Source organism: Balaenoptera ricei, chromosome 5, assembly GCF_028023285.1.
Source record: "Balaenoptera ricei isolate mBalRic1 chromosome 5, mBalRic1.hap2, whole genome shotgun sequence".
Taxonomy (NCBI): domain Eukaryota; kingdom Metazoa; phylum Chordata; class Mammalia; order Artiodactyla; family Balaenopteridae; genus Balaenoptera; species Balaenoptera ricei.
The window spans coordinates 67,413,283-67,428,672 of record NC_082643.1 but is presented as its reverse complement, the minus strand read 5'-3'; the positions used below and the strand labels follow the sequence as shown (position 1 = coordinate 67,428,672).

General features: G+C 36.7%; 1 protein-coding gene across 14 annotated transcripts in view; it reads right to left on the bottom strand.

Moving 5' to 3' along the window:
• Positions 1-2: 2 nt before the first annotated feature.
• The window catches only part of CLOCK (clock circadian regulator), a 132,780-nt gene continuing 117,392 nt past the window's right edge, over positions 3-15,390 (bottom strand). For 13 of the 14 annotated variants that reach the window (XM_059922966.1, XM_059922976.1, XM_059922970.1 and 10 more), the window contains 3 exons: positions 14,506-14,711; positions 10,394-10,649; positions 3-7,727 (listed from right to left, as the gene is read on the bottom strand). In XM_059922966.1, the coding sequence (XP_059778949.1) occupies positions 7,548-7,727; positions 10,394-10,649; positions 14,506-14,711 (642 nt within the window). In that variant the 3' untranslated portion in view covers positions 3-7,547. The remainder of the gene's footprint in view (positions 7,728-10,393; positions 10,650-14,505; positions 14,712-15,390) is intronic. The other variant, XM_059922979.1, reaches the window with a different exon arrangement.

Below are 15,390 nucleotides of genomic sequence, written 5' to 3'. Positions count from 1 at the left end.
GGTAGTGCTTTTAAAATATTTAATATTCTTTAAAATCCAAAATAATGTGATTCTTACAAGTTATGTGCCACATAAAGCAGGTGTTATTTCTTTGAGAAATGCAGGTGATACTGGAAAACATAGCACTGAGGTATTTTTTATTTTTAAAACTGAATAAGGAAACAAAGTCTGAATCTAATTTTACATTTATAAAAAAAAAAAACTCAATGCTACTGCTTGGCTCTTTCTTTTGCTATAATTTTAGGTTCTGAATACATTACAAGAGTATGGGAAAGAGCATTATAATAGTACATATAGTTTTTAAAAACTGTGCACATCATAACCTGGAAAAATGATCATACAGCAAGAGGCCTGAGTGGAGGTAGGCTAATAACACTTTACCTGTTCTCAAAGGACAGCTTTGAGAAACAAGTGTAACCAATTGTAAAACCAAATTAAAATGGCAATATTAAATAAGTAACAAAATGATCCACATTTTATATAAGATTGAATTTCCAAACATAGCTCATGAAAATCAGCAGAGAACCTATTATAGCACCGTTGAAACCATTCATTATCCCATTGTGCTTCTGTGTAATTTAGGATTTGGTCTGAAGATATTACTTGGAAAATGTCAGTCTTGTTTTTGTAAATCAATCTGGATTTCAATGAAATGTTTGCTTTAGGAAAATAAAGGTATTCTTAGCCATTTATAGCTCCACCCTTTCAGAAGGAATGACAGGCTATATCTAATTTTAATTTAAAACCAAGAACCAAGCAGTAAGGACACATCAATGTCAAGAGTAGTACACTAAGAACCACACAGAACATTAGAAAGAATTTGGTGTGTGTTTTTACAATTACCAACCGATGTTAAATTAACAATTAAAAATTTACAGAGATAAAACTTTCTTTTTTTTTGCACTAACTGGTTTCAATACAGCACTGAATTTAACTCGTCTTTGGGCTTCAGTCTTTACATAGAATGAATGTGCAAGTGCCATACCGAGCACCTTCCCCAACTTACACCATGATAAAACAGATTTCACAGTAATTCTAGGATGATCTAAATTACAGCTGTTCTGGCTGACATCTATAAAGGAAAAGGACATTTCCTGGCCAAATTCTTTTTCTTTCTGCTTGATGGTGATTGTCCGGTTACGTAATACATCAATCTGAAGATAACGGACCTTTCCTAACATTTTAACTCTTTAGTATTGGTACAACCATTGCCAGCAGTGAATCTGTACCAGTATAGGCCAACTCAAAATACACATCATAAAACATCTGAATGTAGTTTTTAAAGCAATGTCACCGTTTGTTTCCTCAGAAACTAAAAAGCATACATTTAAAAACATCATATCTCCAATTTAACCCTTAGAGTCAAGAAACATTTTTTATGTCATTAAATCCAACTTGTGGTTGACCTCCTTTAATTACCATTCTCTAAGGGATCCCAAAAGCTAGAGTGTGCTCTGGACCTGGCCTGTGGGACTCAAGAACTACTCTGGGAGCCCTAAGGTGGAGAATTCTGTTCCAATGCAGACCAGCAAGAAGTATCCTCAAATTTCTAGGCCTCAAATGCTCAAACACTGCTTTATTGGACAATGCTGTGTATGGAGGTTTGGTGTGGCTTTGTTTTTAAAGGACCAAGCAACATTACACTATATAAACACAGCAAATATTTTTTCTAGAAGAGTTTTGCAGTGTTCCACCTATATTTAAGGACTTTAGATGGATTTTAATATGGATATGATAGTGACGGCCATTAGAAGATGCTGGCTGTTTTAATAACATTTTCCCAAATGGGCAAAACAGGCAACGCGTGTTTTGGGTTCTGTCATACTGGCGTTTGGCTGTGTTGGGGAAGTTATCATATTAAAAGTGCCCATAAAATAGAAAAGGCAGCAAGTGAAACTAGAAAAAAGTTGGAGCTATATGAAGCAGATTTGAAAGGAGTTACCTTTACTGTTTCTTATCTAAGTTGAGAACAGCAGGGAAGCACAGGGGCATCTGGACTGGGGCTCCACTGCTGTCCTGAAGTGGAACAGGTTCCGATCGCCATGAAGAGGCGTCGCGAGGGCTAAGGACTGCACCCCAGATGGGAAGAGCCAGTCCTCCACATAGAAGATTACAAGGCAAAACGAAACAAACCACAATTAAATAACGCTGTGAAATCACTCTGATGAGAAAACAGAACACAAAGATATTTAAAAATATAAATAAATACATTTAGCCATTTTTATTCAAGAAACCCAGAGAACTGCTTTCAAAGCAATTGCTTCTTTAAAAACCACTTTCTAAATTCTCCCATAAATACTATTTTGATTGTCACTTAATGCAGCACCTCAGTATTTGCTGGTGGTGGTGGTGATGGACTTTCACTTAATACCTCTTCATAAACTATTTCACTAAAGAACGTTTCCCTAGGAAAACTCAGGCAGCTTACAAAATATTGTTAAATACTCAAAAACAGAACCTGCAAAGTATTATTTTATTTAACAAAAACAAGGAATGTAGTGTTAAATTATGACATGGGGAAAAAGTATGCAAAACAGTCACATGGAAAGTGTTTTAATTTTTAACATCCACGTTTGCTTAATTTCTTGTGAGCTGTTCAATACTGTTTCAAACATCCTGAATTAATAACTGTACCAACAAAATTCATCCCCAGTGTTTCCACAGGAGACATTAAAATATGACCAAATTATTATTTTTTTTCCTTTTCTTCAACCAAAGTAGTCTTTCTCAGTCCTTTTTGTGCAAAAATATTACAAGAGCAATTCAAATGGAAACACTGAAATGACATGCCAACATTTCAGAGCACATTTAAAACACCCAGAATAATTCTTGAAATTACTGTATTCTAAAATATGACTACCAATCACTTTTAGGTTAGTTCTATACATCTATTCACACTGATGCAATTCTCCTAGACCTCTGAAAATAAACAGGCTCATTGGTCTCTTTTGGTGTCCACACAATAGGCAAGATAGGTTTACAATAGTGTCTAAATGGAGCTAGGCATCCACAGTCTCTCGACTCCACCACATTCAAAACAAAAGTCAAAGTTCATTTGGCTACCATGAAATCACTCCCATAAACCTACTATGGTTCACCGGATCTAAACATTTCTCAGAAATGTGTCATTTAAAAATTTCACCTAAGTGATGATTTGGGGATCCTTTAGAAATGGTAATATCTAAGATAATAAACTTTATCAAAATGAGTAATTGCAATAAAGTGCTTGTTACCTTTCAAAATGATGCTTTTAGACTGTGGTGTGTTGTCTGCGAAGTGTGTGCTATTCCTATATAAAGGATCCCCAGGCATGAGAGTTGGGTCTTCTCACCTGTCTCAGAAAGCAGCAGCACTATCTTTTGGTAGGCTGACAATAGGCACGTTACCCATGCGGATGAGGCTAAGCTAGAGCTATGGCCAAAGGGGAAGTAAATTAGAAAAGTGGGGAGGCATGTGAAGGGTTCCTATTATATTCATAGTTATATACAAATATATTAAATATGCTATAAAAATAGTCAACTCTTTTCCTTTGCAATTACTTCAGAAGCTCCTTTTAGAAGAATGCTCACCCACCCCAAACAAAAGACTCTTTTTCTCCAATCACTATAAAATGGCAAGTGCCTTTGTGCCGTTTCTTTTCCTCTGTTTAAAAATTCCAATCAGCTTATTCCTGGCTAGACTCACTCAGCAATAATAATATCCAGTGTTTATACCTTCCAGCACTGACTCCCGAGGGACTAAGAACAGGGTCACAGACATTGGAAAGGTTATAGACTTGAATGAGTTTTACACAAATGTTCGTCAACAAACTTTCCATTACCAGAGAAATATAGGAAAAGAAAACAAGTAGAAATGAGCAATACCAGAGCAAAATGCTATCTGCAGTCCACTTAAAAAAAAAAAATAGGCTACCTCAATGTCGTGGAGACATTTTAAAACACGCTGAGTAACTTCCAGTTTAAAATAATTTTCACCTGTCTGTGTAGAGCCGGCAAATAGAGTACTATTTTAAGGGGCCCCTTCCTAAGGCTTCTTGAACAAGGGTTCATCTCCCTTCAACAAGCAGTGCCCTTAACTAACTGCAAGCAGACCGCTTTAAGGCAATGACCAACAGCCCAAGCACTTCTGAAGAATTACAATAACACTTTCACGAATCTACACTGAGAATTCTACAACAAACTATTCAAAGTCACTGGCATCCTTTTATTACTAGTACATTCCTAAACCAGATTTACGTGACAAAGCAGAGCACAGGACTCAAATTACCCCCTCAACCTGGGACAGAGTTGGGAGACTGAACTGTAGTATTTACTCACATGCTACCCCCATCTTCCCCCGTATTTGCTTTTCTGCCAATCTTTTCACTCAAAAAATGAAGTGCTTTTGAGTGTCTTGGTTCCGGCTTGACACCACTCGCGGCAGCAACTGTATTAATCCTTACAGCCCTCGCTGGTAGTTGTTGAAACAACAGTGCCCCACCCAGTGCCACAGCAGTCCAAAGAAGGTAACACCTAATGACTGCCACCCGGAATAAAGTGTTTTTTAAGAAAAACTGAGTATCTGTGAGTGTAAAGCAGAGGGAAGATAAGATTTTTAAGTAGTTGAAAGGTGTTCCTATTTGGTATTTTTTCACGACTTAGATTTGGATTTTGATTAACAACTTTGGCTACAGAAATGAATGAAGAACAGGCAACTGCTGAATCTTCATCAGAATGCTCCAGTCTCAATTCATGGAGGAGGGCACAGGGACTGCTTTGCAGCCCAAGTTGCGGGGAAGCAGGAGGAAAACAAAGTTAAAGGAGGAGCTGAGAGGCAGCTACTAGCTCTTCTGATGCAACACTTCATTCTGACAGCAAAAGACAAGCAGCCAGCTGCTCCTTTAAGTGTAGCAACCAATTCTAAGCAGGAAAAAAATGAGCTGTGAGGAACAGCAAGAACTATAAAGCAAGATCTTGTCTAATTTTCTTTCCCAAATATTTGTGAGGATGGAAAAATGCTTGAAGGGACTGGTGGAGGAGAATGTGCATAAACAGTCTACAGATTTACCCTGCGGCTTGTCTTACACTTTGCTTGTGTTAACCTAAGTACACAGTACTCACGGTTCACCATCTTTCTTTTTACATATGGGACTTAGAAAATAAACCTTAATATAACAGTTCATCATATCTTTTGTTTGCTAAATCTGTACCACTACATATTGCCAATAAATAAATGAGGCACAACTCAGATATATATGGAATGGCATGATAAGGTTAAGAAAGGCAATTTGAAAGGGGAAAAAAATACTGTTGCCATACTCTACAACATCAATGTTGTCCACGTGTACATATGCTCAAGTACGCAGATATTCTGATATTTATTCTTGACATTCATGAGAAAGTCAGATGATCATTTAGCTAGAAGAGGAGCTCCTTGATATGTTAATTACTGATTGGCATCTAGTGACACTTCTTTTGTAGAAGGGTAGGTACCAAGTCTCTTTGGTTGTTTTCAACGTTAATTTTCTAGTTTATGTGTGGCCAGGCATGGTTTTCTACAGAAAGACAAAGTACACCCCTTAAGGATGATGGCAAAGCTGAGAACAGAAAAGTCTTAGGAACCGACTGAGAGTTCCCCTGACTCCTTTATCTAGCAATTCTGTACCAGATTATGTTCATTGCTGAAATCTTTTCTATTTAACAACCTCAATTCTGTTACACATTTTCTTTTAAGGTCAATTTTGATTTATTATAGCTTGCTGTCTTCCCTTTCCTCAGTAATAATTTTTGATATTCTAGTAAGACATTTTCCCATTAATTTTCCTTTGTCCTGTAGTTATAAATTTAATTATTAGTACCATAAAATCTATAAAATGCTTTTTTTTTTAATGTACGTAATTCTGGTTGGAACTTACTACCTTTAGAATGCATTAACAAATGAAATCTTAGTTCATGTTTATGAAGCATGTGAGCTACAATATTCTAGTGCTGTAGTGAAGGCAAAGCCAATTCCTACCCCTTCTTTTTTCTTCACAGGATTTTAAGATCACATTGAGCAAATATTTACTGGTAATTCCTAAATGACTACATAGCTTTAAGGAAAATGATGATTTAGCAAAACAACTTTGTGATCACATCAGTAACTCTGATGTATCATTAGGATGTCATCTTTAATTTCGAAATTATTTGTACCTCTAAACCAAGAGACTCAAAGCAGTCTTCATTAGAAACTTAATGGCACTGACACCCACATGCTATTAAAAATGTACCAAGATTTCAAAACTGCTACTGAAACCAGACGATGAGTTCAAGATGGTGAGTTATCACCTGAATCAAAATCAAGGCACTATGGGTTGTTTTTTTTTTTTTTTTTTTTTTCCTCAAATAACCCTGAATCATTTCTGACTAAAAGAAGCATTGAAATTGTGGGGATAATAAAAAGGTTCCAACAAATCCTAAAAGTTAAAATTCCCACCAGTGAGAACGTTAAAAAGTGCCTAAAATATTTTGTGTGCAAATTCACTCCTATAACTGAAACATTCTTGAAATTACTTTCAGGCTTGTTAAAAACCATTTACACAACTATTTCCAACTATGAACTAGATCAAAATACGTGATCAAAACTCCCAACCATCTTAAAATAAAGCAGTGCAAATCCTATTTTCAAACATAATTGAAAAATAATGAAATGAGGGATATTTCTGAGTAACTTGAAAATCCTGTTTCAAATAATTTAACCTGAAAAAAAAAATCCATTCCCAGCAGCACATCATACCTCACTGAACAAACTGTGACATCACAGCCAAAGTATGAACAAAAAAAGACTTGTGCCCCGGAAAACTGAAGAAAACACTACTGTATGGTAAACAAAAGGGAAAAGAGGATGTATTAGTTTGCACATGGTGTCAGAATCTAAGGAAACGTACTCATACCTAAAGGAGGAGATAATGCTTTCATGCAGCATACAAAATGTTTTGCTTTCTCTCCTTTTATCCAGACATATACATAATATTATTTTTACAGCATCTGTACATAGAGAATTTAAACTCACACAACATTCTGAAATTAATTACTATTCCATCATTATCCGAAAAGGGAGAGGGGTTGGGGAAGGGGGCCTACTGAGTCTACTGGACTGTCTTCATGGCATCATTGTAAGCAAACCCCTGACATGGCAGTGGTGTATCCTCTGTAACACTTGAAAACAGGCACAGAACCGCTCAAAGTTACTAACATTGTTAGTGCCTTTCTTATTCACTGGAGGTCATGTTTCATAGCTGAGTTTCTTAACATTTGGCAATATACTCTTTTTCCATCAAAAAATATCTGGGCAAGTAAAACATGTCAGAATTGGCTATGGCCCTATGATCATCTCCTGCTGGCTGGTATTTAATGCACATCCGCAGCACGAGGCAGCATTTTCTCTGCTAACTAATTCCAGGAACTAGAACACTCAATACTGCATCTCATGAAACCACTGGAACTTTTCATCCTATCCTCAGATCATCCGAGCAACTCTTTTATGGGCCACCCCCTTCCTCCCTTGAGGGCAGAAAGGAAGCGTGTGTGTTACTGTGGTTGAACCTTGGAAGGATCAGTCAAACTGTCAGTCCTGCGCCGATTCAGTTGCTGCTGTTGCTGAGACTGGTGTTGCTGGTGATGTGACTGAGGGAAAGTGCTCTGCTGTAGTGGAAATGCAGCAGAGAGGATAAGCTGAGTTGAAGGGTTCCCATGGAGCAATCTAGAAGTCTAAAAAAACAAATGGATTATGCAACACTGCTTTACCCCCACTATACTGTCTACATTAAGATTTACTCAACTTTTCCACTCTCCGCAGGAACAAAATCTGTACATAAGTTTTGCTTTCTCATTTAAAAATAATATTTTGGAAAATGCTTATGAGGATTTCCCTCTTCCTGAAAGTATAACAGAATTTCATTTTTTAAAAGGAAGCTGAGCTAGAGGTTTTATGGTACAGAAAGCAATCTATGTCCTGAGACAAACCACACATATTCTTTCACTTTATATGTCCTAAAGACCACGTTTTAAACAGATGATACAATTTAAGCATCGCTAAGAGCATATGAAACATGAACATTCTGAGGTCAAACAGACAACGCCTTCTGCACAGGCTTTTTGATTGGTGACAGCAGCAGTTCAGTGGCCAAGAGCATGGGCCCTGAGGCACACTGCCTGGGTTCAAACTCTGGCTGCCCCATTTACCAGATGTGTAACTTGGTCAAGCTATTTACATCTCTGGGCCTCAGTTTCTTCATTTACAAAATAAGGATAATCACAGTACCTCCCACACTGGGTTTTTGTGAAGATTAAAGATTAAGATTATTATTATTTAAAAGTACCATAAAAATGAGGGCAGGCAAAGTTAGAGACTTATGTCCTATAAGTAGCAGTATGATGTAACAAAGAAAAAGCAAAACAAAAAATGAGCGCGCAATCTGAAGTCAGAAGCCCTGGCTTTGAGTTTTGCTCTGCTATTTATTAGCTGTGTGGCCTTGGGCAAGTGTCAAGTCCATGAACTTCAGTTTCTTTTGCCTAATTGCTCCTTCTAGAGATATAAAGGAAACTAGCCAAAAGAAAGTGCAAGTCTTTCCTCACTACTGACAACACATCTTGATGCAGGGTTCATAATTTTAAAATGGAACTGTGATGGGTGATTTCTGAAAATGTATATGAAGGACACCTGCACACGCACACAAAAGGACAGTTCTTTGAAACTTTAAGGCCATTAAGCTTTGCTAAGGACCTGGAGACATTTTCTTTTTCTCTTTGTTATTAGGAAAAGCTTTTGTAAGATAAAGAACTCAGGATATTTATGAGCCTTACAGGGTTACAACAGAGGTACACTTTGGAACTAGGTGTTATAGAACCAGAAAAGACAAATTGTTTATTTCTATCTACATATGAGTGTATTTCTAGAGGGTATTGCCTATCTTATTTCTTTAGTGGTCCCATGTCTTTGGAATGTTTTTTTAGAAGTGGAAGAGAATGTTCATTCTTTTAAGAGCCCTCGTTCCCTGAGAGACTTAGAAAACTGAGCTCTTAAGGCAAGTCTTCTCCCTTTCTAAGCTTTTGCTTAATTTTCATTGAATACATTTCCCCTAGAGAATAGTTTATAACTTATTATAAATTCTTGTCATTAATTCATTTGTAACAATAGCTAACCCAGTCATTAATGGCTGCACTACAGGCTTAAGGTCTAAGGGGTTGTATGATTCTCAGAGATATTTAGGCAACTAACCTCTTTTAGTTCAGCACATCACCAAGTTCAGAATTATATTTGTACCAGAACACCAATGGCGATAAATTAACACTGTATTTATGTCTGAGTATACAGTATAGCACTGAATCTTCTAATCATACCATATGCTGTATAACTTTAAAACTGATGATACGTGCCTGGCATACACGGAATGGTAACCAGCACAAATCTAGGCTTAGCCTACATTCAAAATTGCTGGCCTTTTAGACCAGTAAGGAAAAAGCTGGATTTCCAGATGTCATAGTCTGCTACTGTGTACCCCCAATAAGGGTACTGAGGTCCAGAAATTTGTCCTGCTGATTTCTTTGCTGAGGATCCCGATCTAGGTGACTTTGTTCTGCACCCTTTAGATAAGTAGATTCTGTCTGATATACCCACATGAGATCTGTGTCTGCATTTTGGTTAATCTGAGTGTCTATTAATACATTTATCAAGACAGTAGTCATAAAATAAAGCTAGTTACGTGCCTTATACCATACTCAGTGATTTGCATGCTTCTTTTACCCATGAGATATTAACTACTAGCACCTCCATATTACAGATGAGGAAAGTGAATTTAAGCAAGTTGAGTAACCTGCCAAAGTTCACACAGTATGTGGTACAGCAGTGACTCAATCTCAGCGCAGCCTATGCCTCCACAGTGTATCTCCTCTGATGTTAATTTATTACCAAAAAGTTACTATAAAATTTAATCCAATAAAATAATTTAAGATAATGCCTAAACTAATTTTTTAAAAAAATCCCTTTCAACACCTCTGCCCTGTAGAGAGTACAGCTTGATGGGCTACTAGGAAAACAAGAGAAGAGAGAAAGGTGCCTTTGCTTGAATTCCAGAAACTCTAGCCAGAGAGAACTCTATGTAAAGTACCTTGATATGGGCAAGAAGCAGCCACTTACTCTATCCAGCAGTTCAGACAGTGGATTATCTCCACAGCAAGGTTAAAGGTTTTCCAAAGACAGAACAAGAGAAGAAAAAATAGCCAACTGGGATAAGCTTTCTGTCTTCATATAAATTTAAGTCGTACAATGAGCCTGTATGGACTTCTCAGATCATTTAAAAAATGTTCCTTTAATCCCTGATTTCACTCCATAGAAGTAAACAGGTCTGGGACAGCTTCCCCACGGGGGGAATTACCTGTAAAAACTGCTGCGGCGGCTGAGCCAGCTGCGCCTGCGGCGGCTGCTGAACTGCAGGGAGCTGCTGTTCCTGGGAACTCTGCTGCTGCTGCTGCTGCGTGACCGGCAGCGTCTGTGACTGCGGCGCTTGCGGAGCAAAGGTAGGGTAGGCAGTCACCACCTGACCCATGAGCATAGCGCTGGGCACCACGACCGCCCCGCAGGCCACAGGAGCAGTTACTAACTTGGTCACAAGCTGCTGACCTTGAGAAAATCTGTTAGGAGGAAAGAACAGGAAAGGGAGTCAGAAGTACAAGGTATACATTATGAAAGGCGGTGGGCTGAACATTTCTCTAAGACAATACCCATGATATTGCCAGTGAACTGATAGGGTATAACTCTAAGATAATACCCTTTTAATACTGCCATATTAAAAGCTGTACATTCCAATTTTCTTTCATGTTTTTAAAGATTCCCTTTGGGATATCAGTGAAACAAAAACGTGTAGAGCAAAATGAAGTGATCACAAACAAAAACACAAAACTTTTTTTTGATATCCAAATGCAAAAGAATGAAATTTGACCTTTACGTCATATATAAAAATTAACTCAAAATGGATTAAAGACCTAAACATAAATGTTGAAACTATGAAACTCTTGGAACAAAACATAGGGGGAAAGTTTCATGACACTGGATCGGGCAATAATTTCTTGGATATGACACTAAAAGCACAGACAACAAAAGAAAAAATAGATAAACTGTACAACAAAATTAAAAATGTTTATATATCAAAGGACACTATCAACACAGTGAAAGGGCACTCCACAGAGTGGGAGAAAATATTTGCAAATCATACATCTAATAAGGGGTTAATAACTAGAAAATATAAAGCAATCCTACAACGCAGCAACAAACACACACTGATTAAAAAATGGCCAAGAGTCTTGAATAGATATTTCTTCAAAGACGATATACAAATGGTCAATACGCACTGAAAAGAGGCTCAACATCACTAATCATTAGGGAAATGCACATCAAAACCACTAGGAGATACCACTTCACATCCATTAGGATGGCTACTATCAAACAAAGTGTTGACAAGGGTGTGGAGAAATTGGAATCTTTGTGCACTGTTGGTGGGAATGTAAAGTGGTTCATCCACTATGGAAAACAGTATGGTGTTTTTTCAAATATATTAAAAATGTAACTACCATATGATCCAGCAATTCCAATTCTGGACATATACTCAAAAGAACTGAAAACAGGGACTCAAATAAATACTTGTACACCCATGTTCATAGCAGCTATTCAAAACAGTCAAAAGATGGATACAACCCAAGTGTGCATCAGTAGATAAATGGATCCACAAACTGTGGTATATATATTACAATGGAATATTATTTAGCCTTAAAAAGGAAGGAGATGCTGACACATACTATAACATGGATGAGCCTTGAGGACTTCGTGCCAAGTGAAATGAGCCAGTTAGAAAAGACATACGTGATTCCATTTATATGAGGTATCTAGAGTAGTCAAAGTCACAGACTTATGTGCTTAGAAAGTGGAATGGTGGTTCCCAGGAGCTAGGGGGAAGACGAGTGAGGAGTTATCGTCTGATGGATACAGATTTTTAGTTTGGGAAGAAGAAAAAATTCTGGCGATTGATGGTAGTGATTGTCACAATGGTGCGAATGCACTCATGTCAATGAACTGTAAATGTGAAAACGGTTAACACAGTAACTATTATGTTATGTATATTCTACCACAATAAAAAAAAATTTAACCTGTTAAAAATATCAACTTTTTTCTTTTTATAAAATTACTAGGTACTTGGGAGGTAGGTATATGTGACACATGGTTCATTTTGCTAATCAAAATAAACTTAAATCAAACTAATCAAAATAAAGCGGTCATAAGGGAATTTTTAAAAAACTCTCTAGGTTTACAGATGTTTACATTGCAAGTTGTATCTTATAAACATAATTCAAAACTAAATGACATTCTAACAGTACATAAAAATACACTCAATTTATAAATTTATCAAGGAGCAGAGTACCCACCGTGTTACAATTCACTAATATTCCCTCCCACCCACCTTCCTTCTTCCACAGTCTTTAGTAAAAGGACAACAACAAAAAACGATGCCTCTTCAGGGAGCAATATTATTTCTATCTGCCTTTTCTGTGAGATGAAGTTAGTTTCCAACACTGGTCATCACAGTGAGGAAACTGAGACATGACTACCGTCGATTTAGCATGACACAGCTGCAATTACAAACTGTTCAAAGCACATAACTACGATTAAACTTAGCACATATACATACTTTATATGCTCCACAAGACAAAATAAATCTATTCTGAATCCATTCCAAATCTTAAAAATAAAATACTGTATATTATATACTTCAGGACCAAATGCATTATTTAATGCAAAAACATATATAGTAAAAAATTTACCTATAAAGAAAGCACAAAGAAACAAATAACATTACAAAGTGGCTTAATCATAGAAGTGCTAAGCACTAATTTCTCTGTAATCTTAAAAGTAATTAGTATCTGAATTGTCCAACTGCCCACTGGTATACTATGAGACTACCTCATCCCTCTCTGGCACTAAAAGAGTCTGCAATCTACCTTGGCTTAACTTCCGTGGCTTTGTATATACTCCTACCTTTGCCTAGAACACCCTCCTGGACTCCCTGCCACACGCATATCCAAAGCCAAGCTCTTTAAGACTCAGGTCAAGTATCTCCTCCCTGAAGCTTTCCCTGACCACACTCCTCTCTTCGCCTGCTTGCCTCAACCCATAAAACTGCTCACTTCCTCCTTTCTAAAGACCTAGTAAGGATTTATCACATCAAACAATACTGATTATTTACCTTTCTATGGCTTTGACTAGTCTGATCTTTCTCCTGGGATAAAGAATGTGCCATACTCATCTAAGTAGGCACTCAAATGTTTGCTGAAGTATGTTTTTCCCCCTTCAAAAAACAGTTGTCTACAAATAATTGCTAAATTGTGTCCTCCCAAATGCATGTCAACACTCTACGTTAATGGATTTTCCCTCAGGCTTTAAAACTAGTCCTCTATATTTCTGTGGAGCGTATTCATAATACTTCTTTTCAGAAGTCAAAGCTGAAAGCTGGACTTTTTAACTTGAAGGAACTGAGTTCCAAAGAGAAGAAATGAGTTTCTCTCTGCTCTTATTGCTTCTGCAATCCTGCAGCTTCTTTAGTCTCTGGAAATTATTAATAGGACTTTAATAAAATCTATTACACAGTCTACTACAACAGCAAGATTTTATTATAAAAGCAGCAGCCTACTTATATTGTACTAAAATAAGTAAAAAATAAAATGTATTTAAAATATAATTAAGACTATAGAAATCCTATAGTTGTTGAAAGACTCCTTCCTAATATTCGAAAAGGGTATTTCTTCATAATATTTGTTTCTAAGTCAGCTATTCGGATGACTAAACTAAGTCACAGATGGCGGTTTTTCTAGAACTGCCCACAGAACTTTAGCGTAGTATATGTTAAAGCACTTGAGCTTTGAAATCAGACACCCAGGCTTGAATTCAGATACCCTTCTTCACTCCCTTAACAGCTATAGACCCTTGACCAAATTATTAAAAACTCACTTTATTCTTACCTGGGGAATAAAAGACCCTAACACCTATTTTTTTAAAATAAAAATTAAATGAGATAATATAGTTGGAGCATTTAGTACAGTACTTAATAGAAATCAAGAAAGGTGGGCTACTCTTACTCCGTAACACATATAAACCGTGGTAGCAAACACCCTGACCACTGTCACTACACTGACAACTCACAGCATCTGTATTGAAATGATAGAAGTTTTATAGTGATATAGACAAACCCGATTATAAAACTTGTGTAACAGTGTGCTGTAGAATTTGGATTCTACAATATTTGTTAGCACATTTCTGAACAAAACGAAACTTCTTGTTACTCTTTTATTATAAAGTCCGTAAACAATGGATACATCCTGTGTTTTTATTTCAAATTCAAGAGTGAGCGACAAATTAAAATCACGTTTTTAAAGATCAAAGTATTGTTCTTTAATCAAACAATTTACATCTTTGGAATGACTAATGAAATATGACCACTACCTTATCTGTCTGTCCTGAGTGAATGTAGTTACTGCAGCACTCTGGGAACTGTTTTGTGGCATACTAGATGGAATCTGGACCATGCTTCCGGCCGTCGGCTGAGAAATCACCATAGTGTTATACAGTGGGGCTGTAAGAGTGCTCTGTGTCTGACTGGGAAGAGATGTTTGCTGACTGTGCCCGCTCAGTACATTCTGTTGATTCTGCTAGAAAAGAGAAGATTTTACAGATAGATTACCTGAAAAAAATTTATTCAGGAAGTATGATTCTACTACTCGTCATTCTAACAATAGTTGACATGACAGAAACAGAAGTGGCAGAACATATTACTCTGGGAGAAATCAAGGAATAACTTGTAGTCATTGAGAATGAATCAGCCTTCAGTATCTTGCTGGAAGGTAAGCTATGACTTTTGAAAAGGAACATGATCTTAACAGGGATGATAGGAAACATACATGAAGAATTTCTTCAAACACCCAGAGTAGGTGACTGACATTACACATTTTTATATATTTCATTTGAAGTCTTGAGATTCATAATCACAGATGCACACCAATTACCAAAATTTCCTAGAATGCTGATTAAGCCATCACTGCCCTAACAATACATTCTTCACCTATGGTAACACGTCCTAGTCAGACTCTTGCAAGTCAAACTTTTTTTTTTTTTAAACACACAGAACTAGTCCATATGTTCATTTTAAGCAAACTGCAAAATTTTTAAATGTCAAAATACTGAAAGCATTCAATTAAGCATTCAACAAAAAGCATTCAACAATTAAGAACAATTTTGCTCAAAATATTTTAATTATCACTCTCAATACTATAGTTTCTAATTATTACTATTAAAGTTTTAAATATGGTATTGTTCAAGACGAAGCTTTAT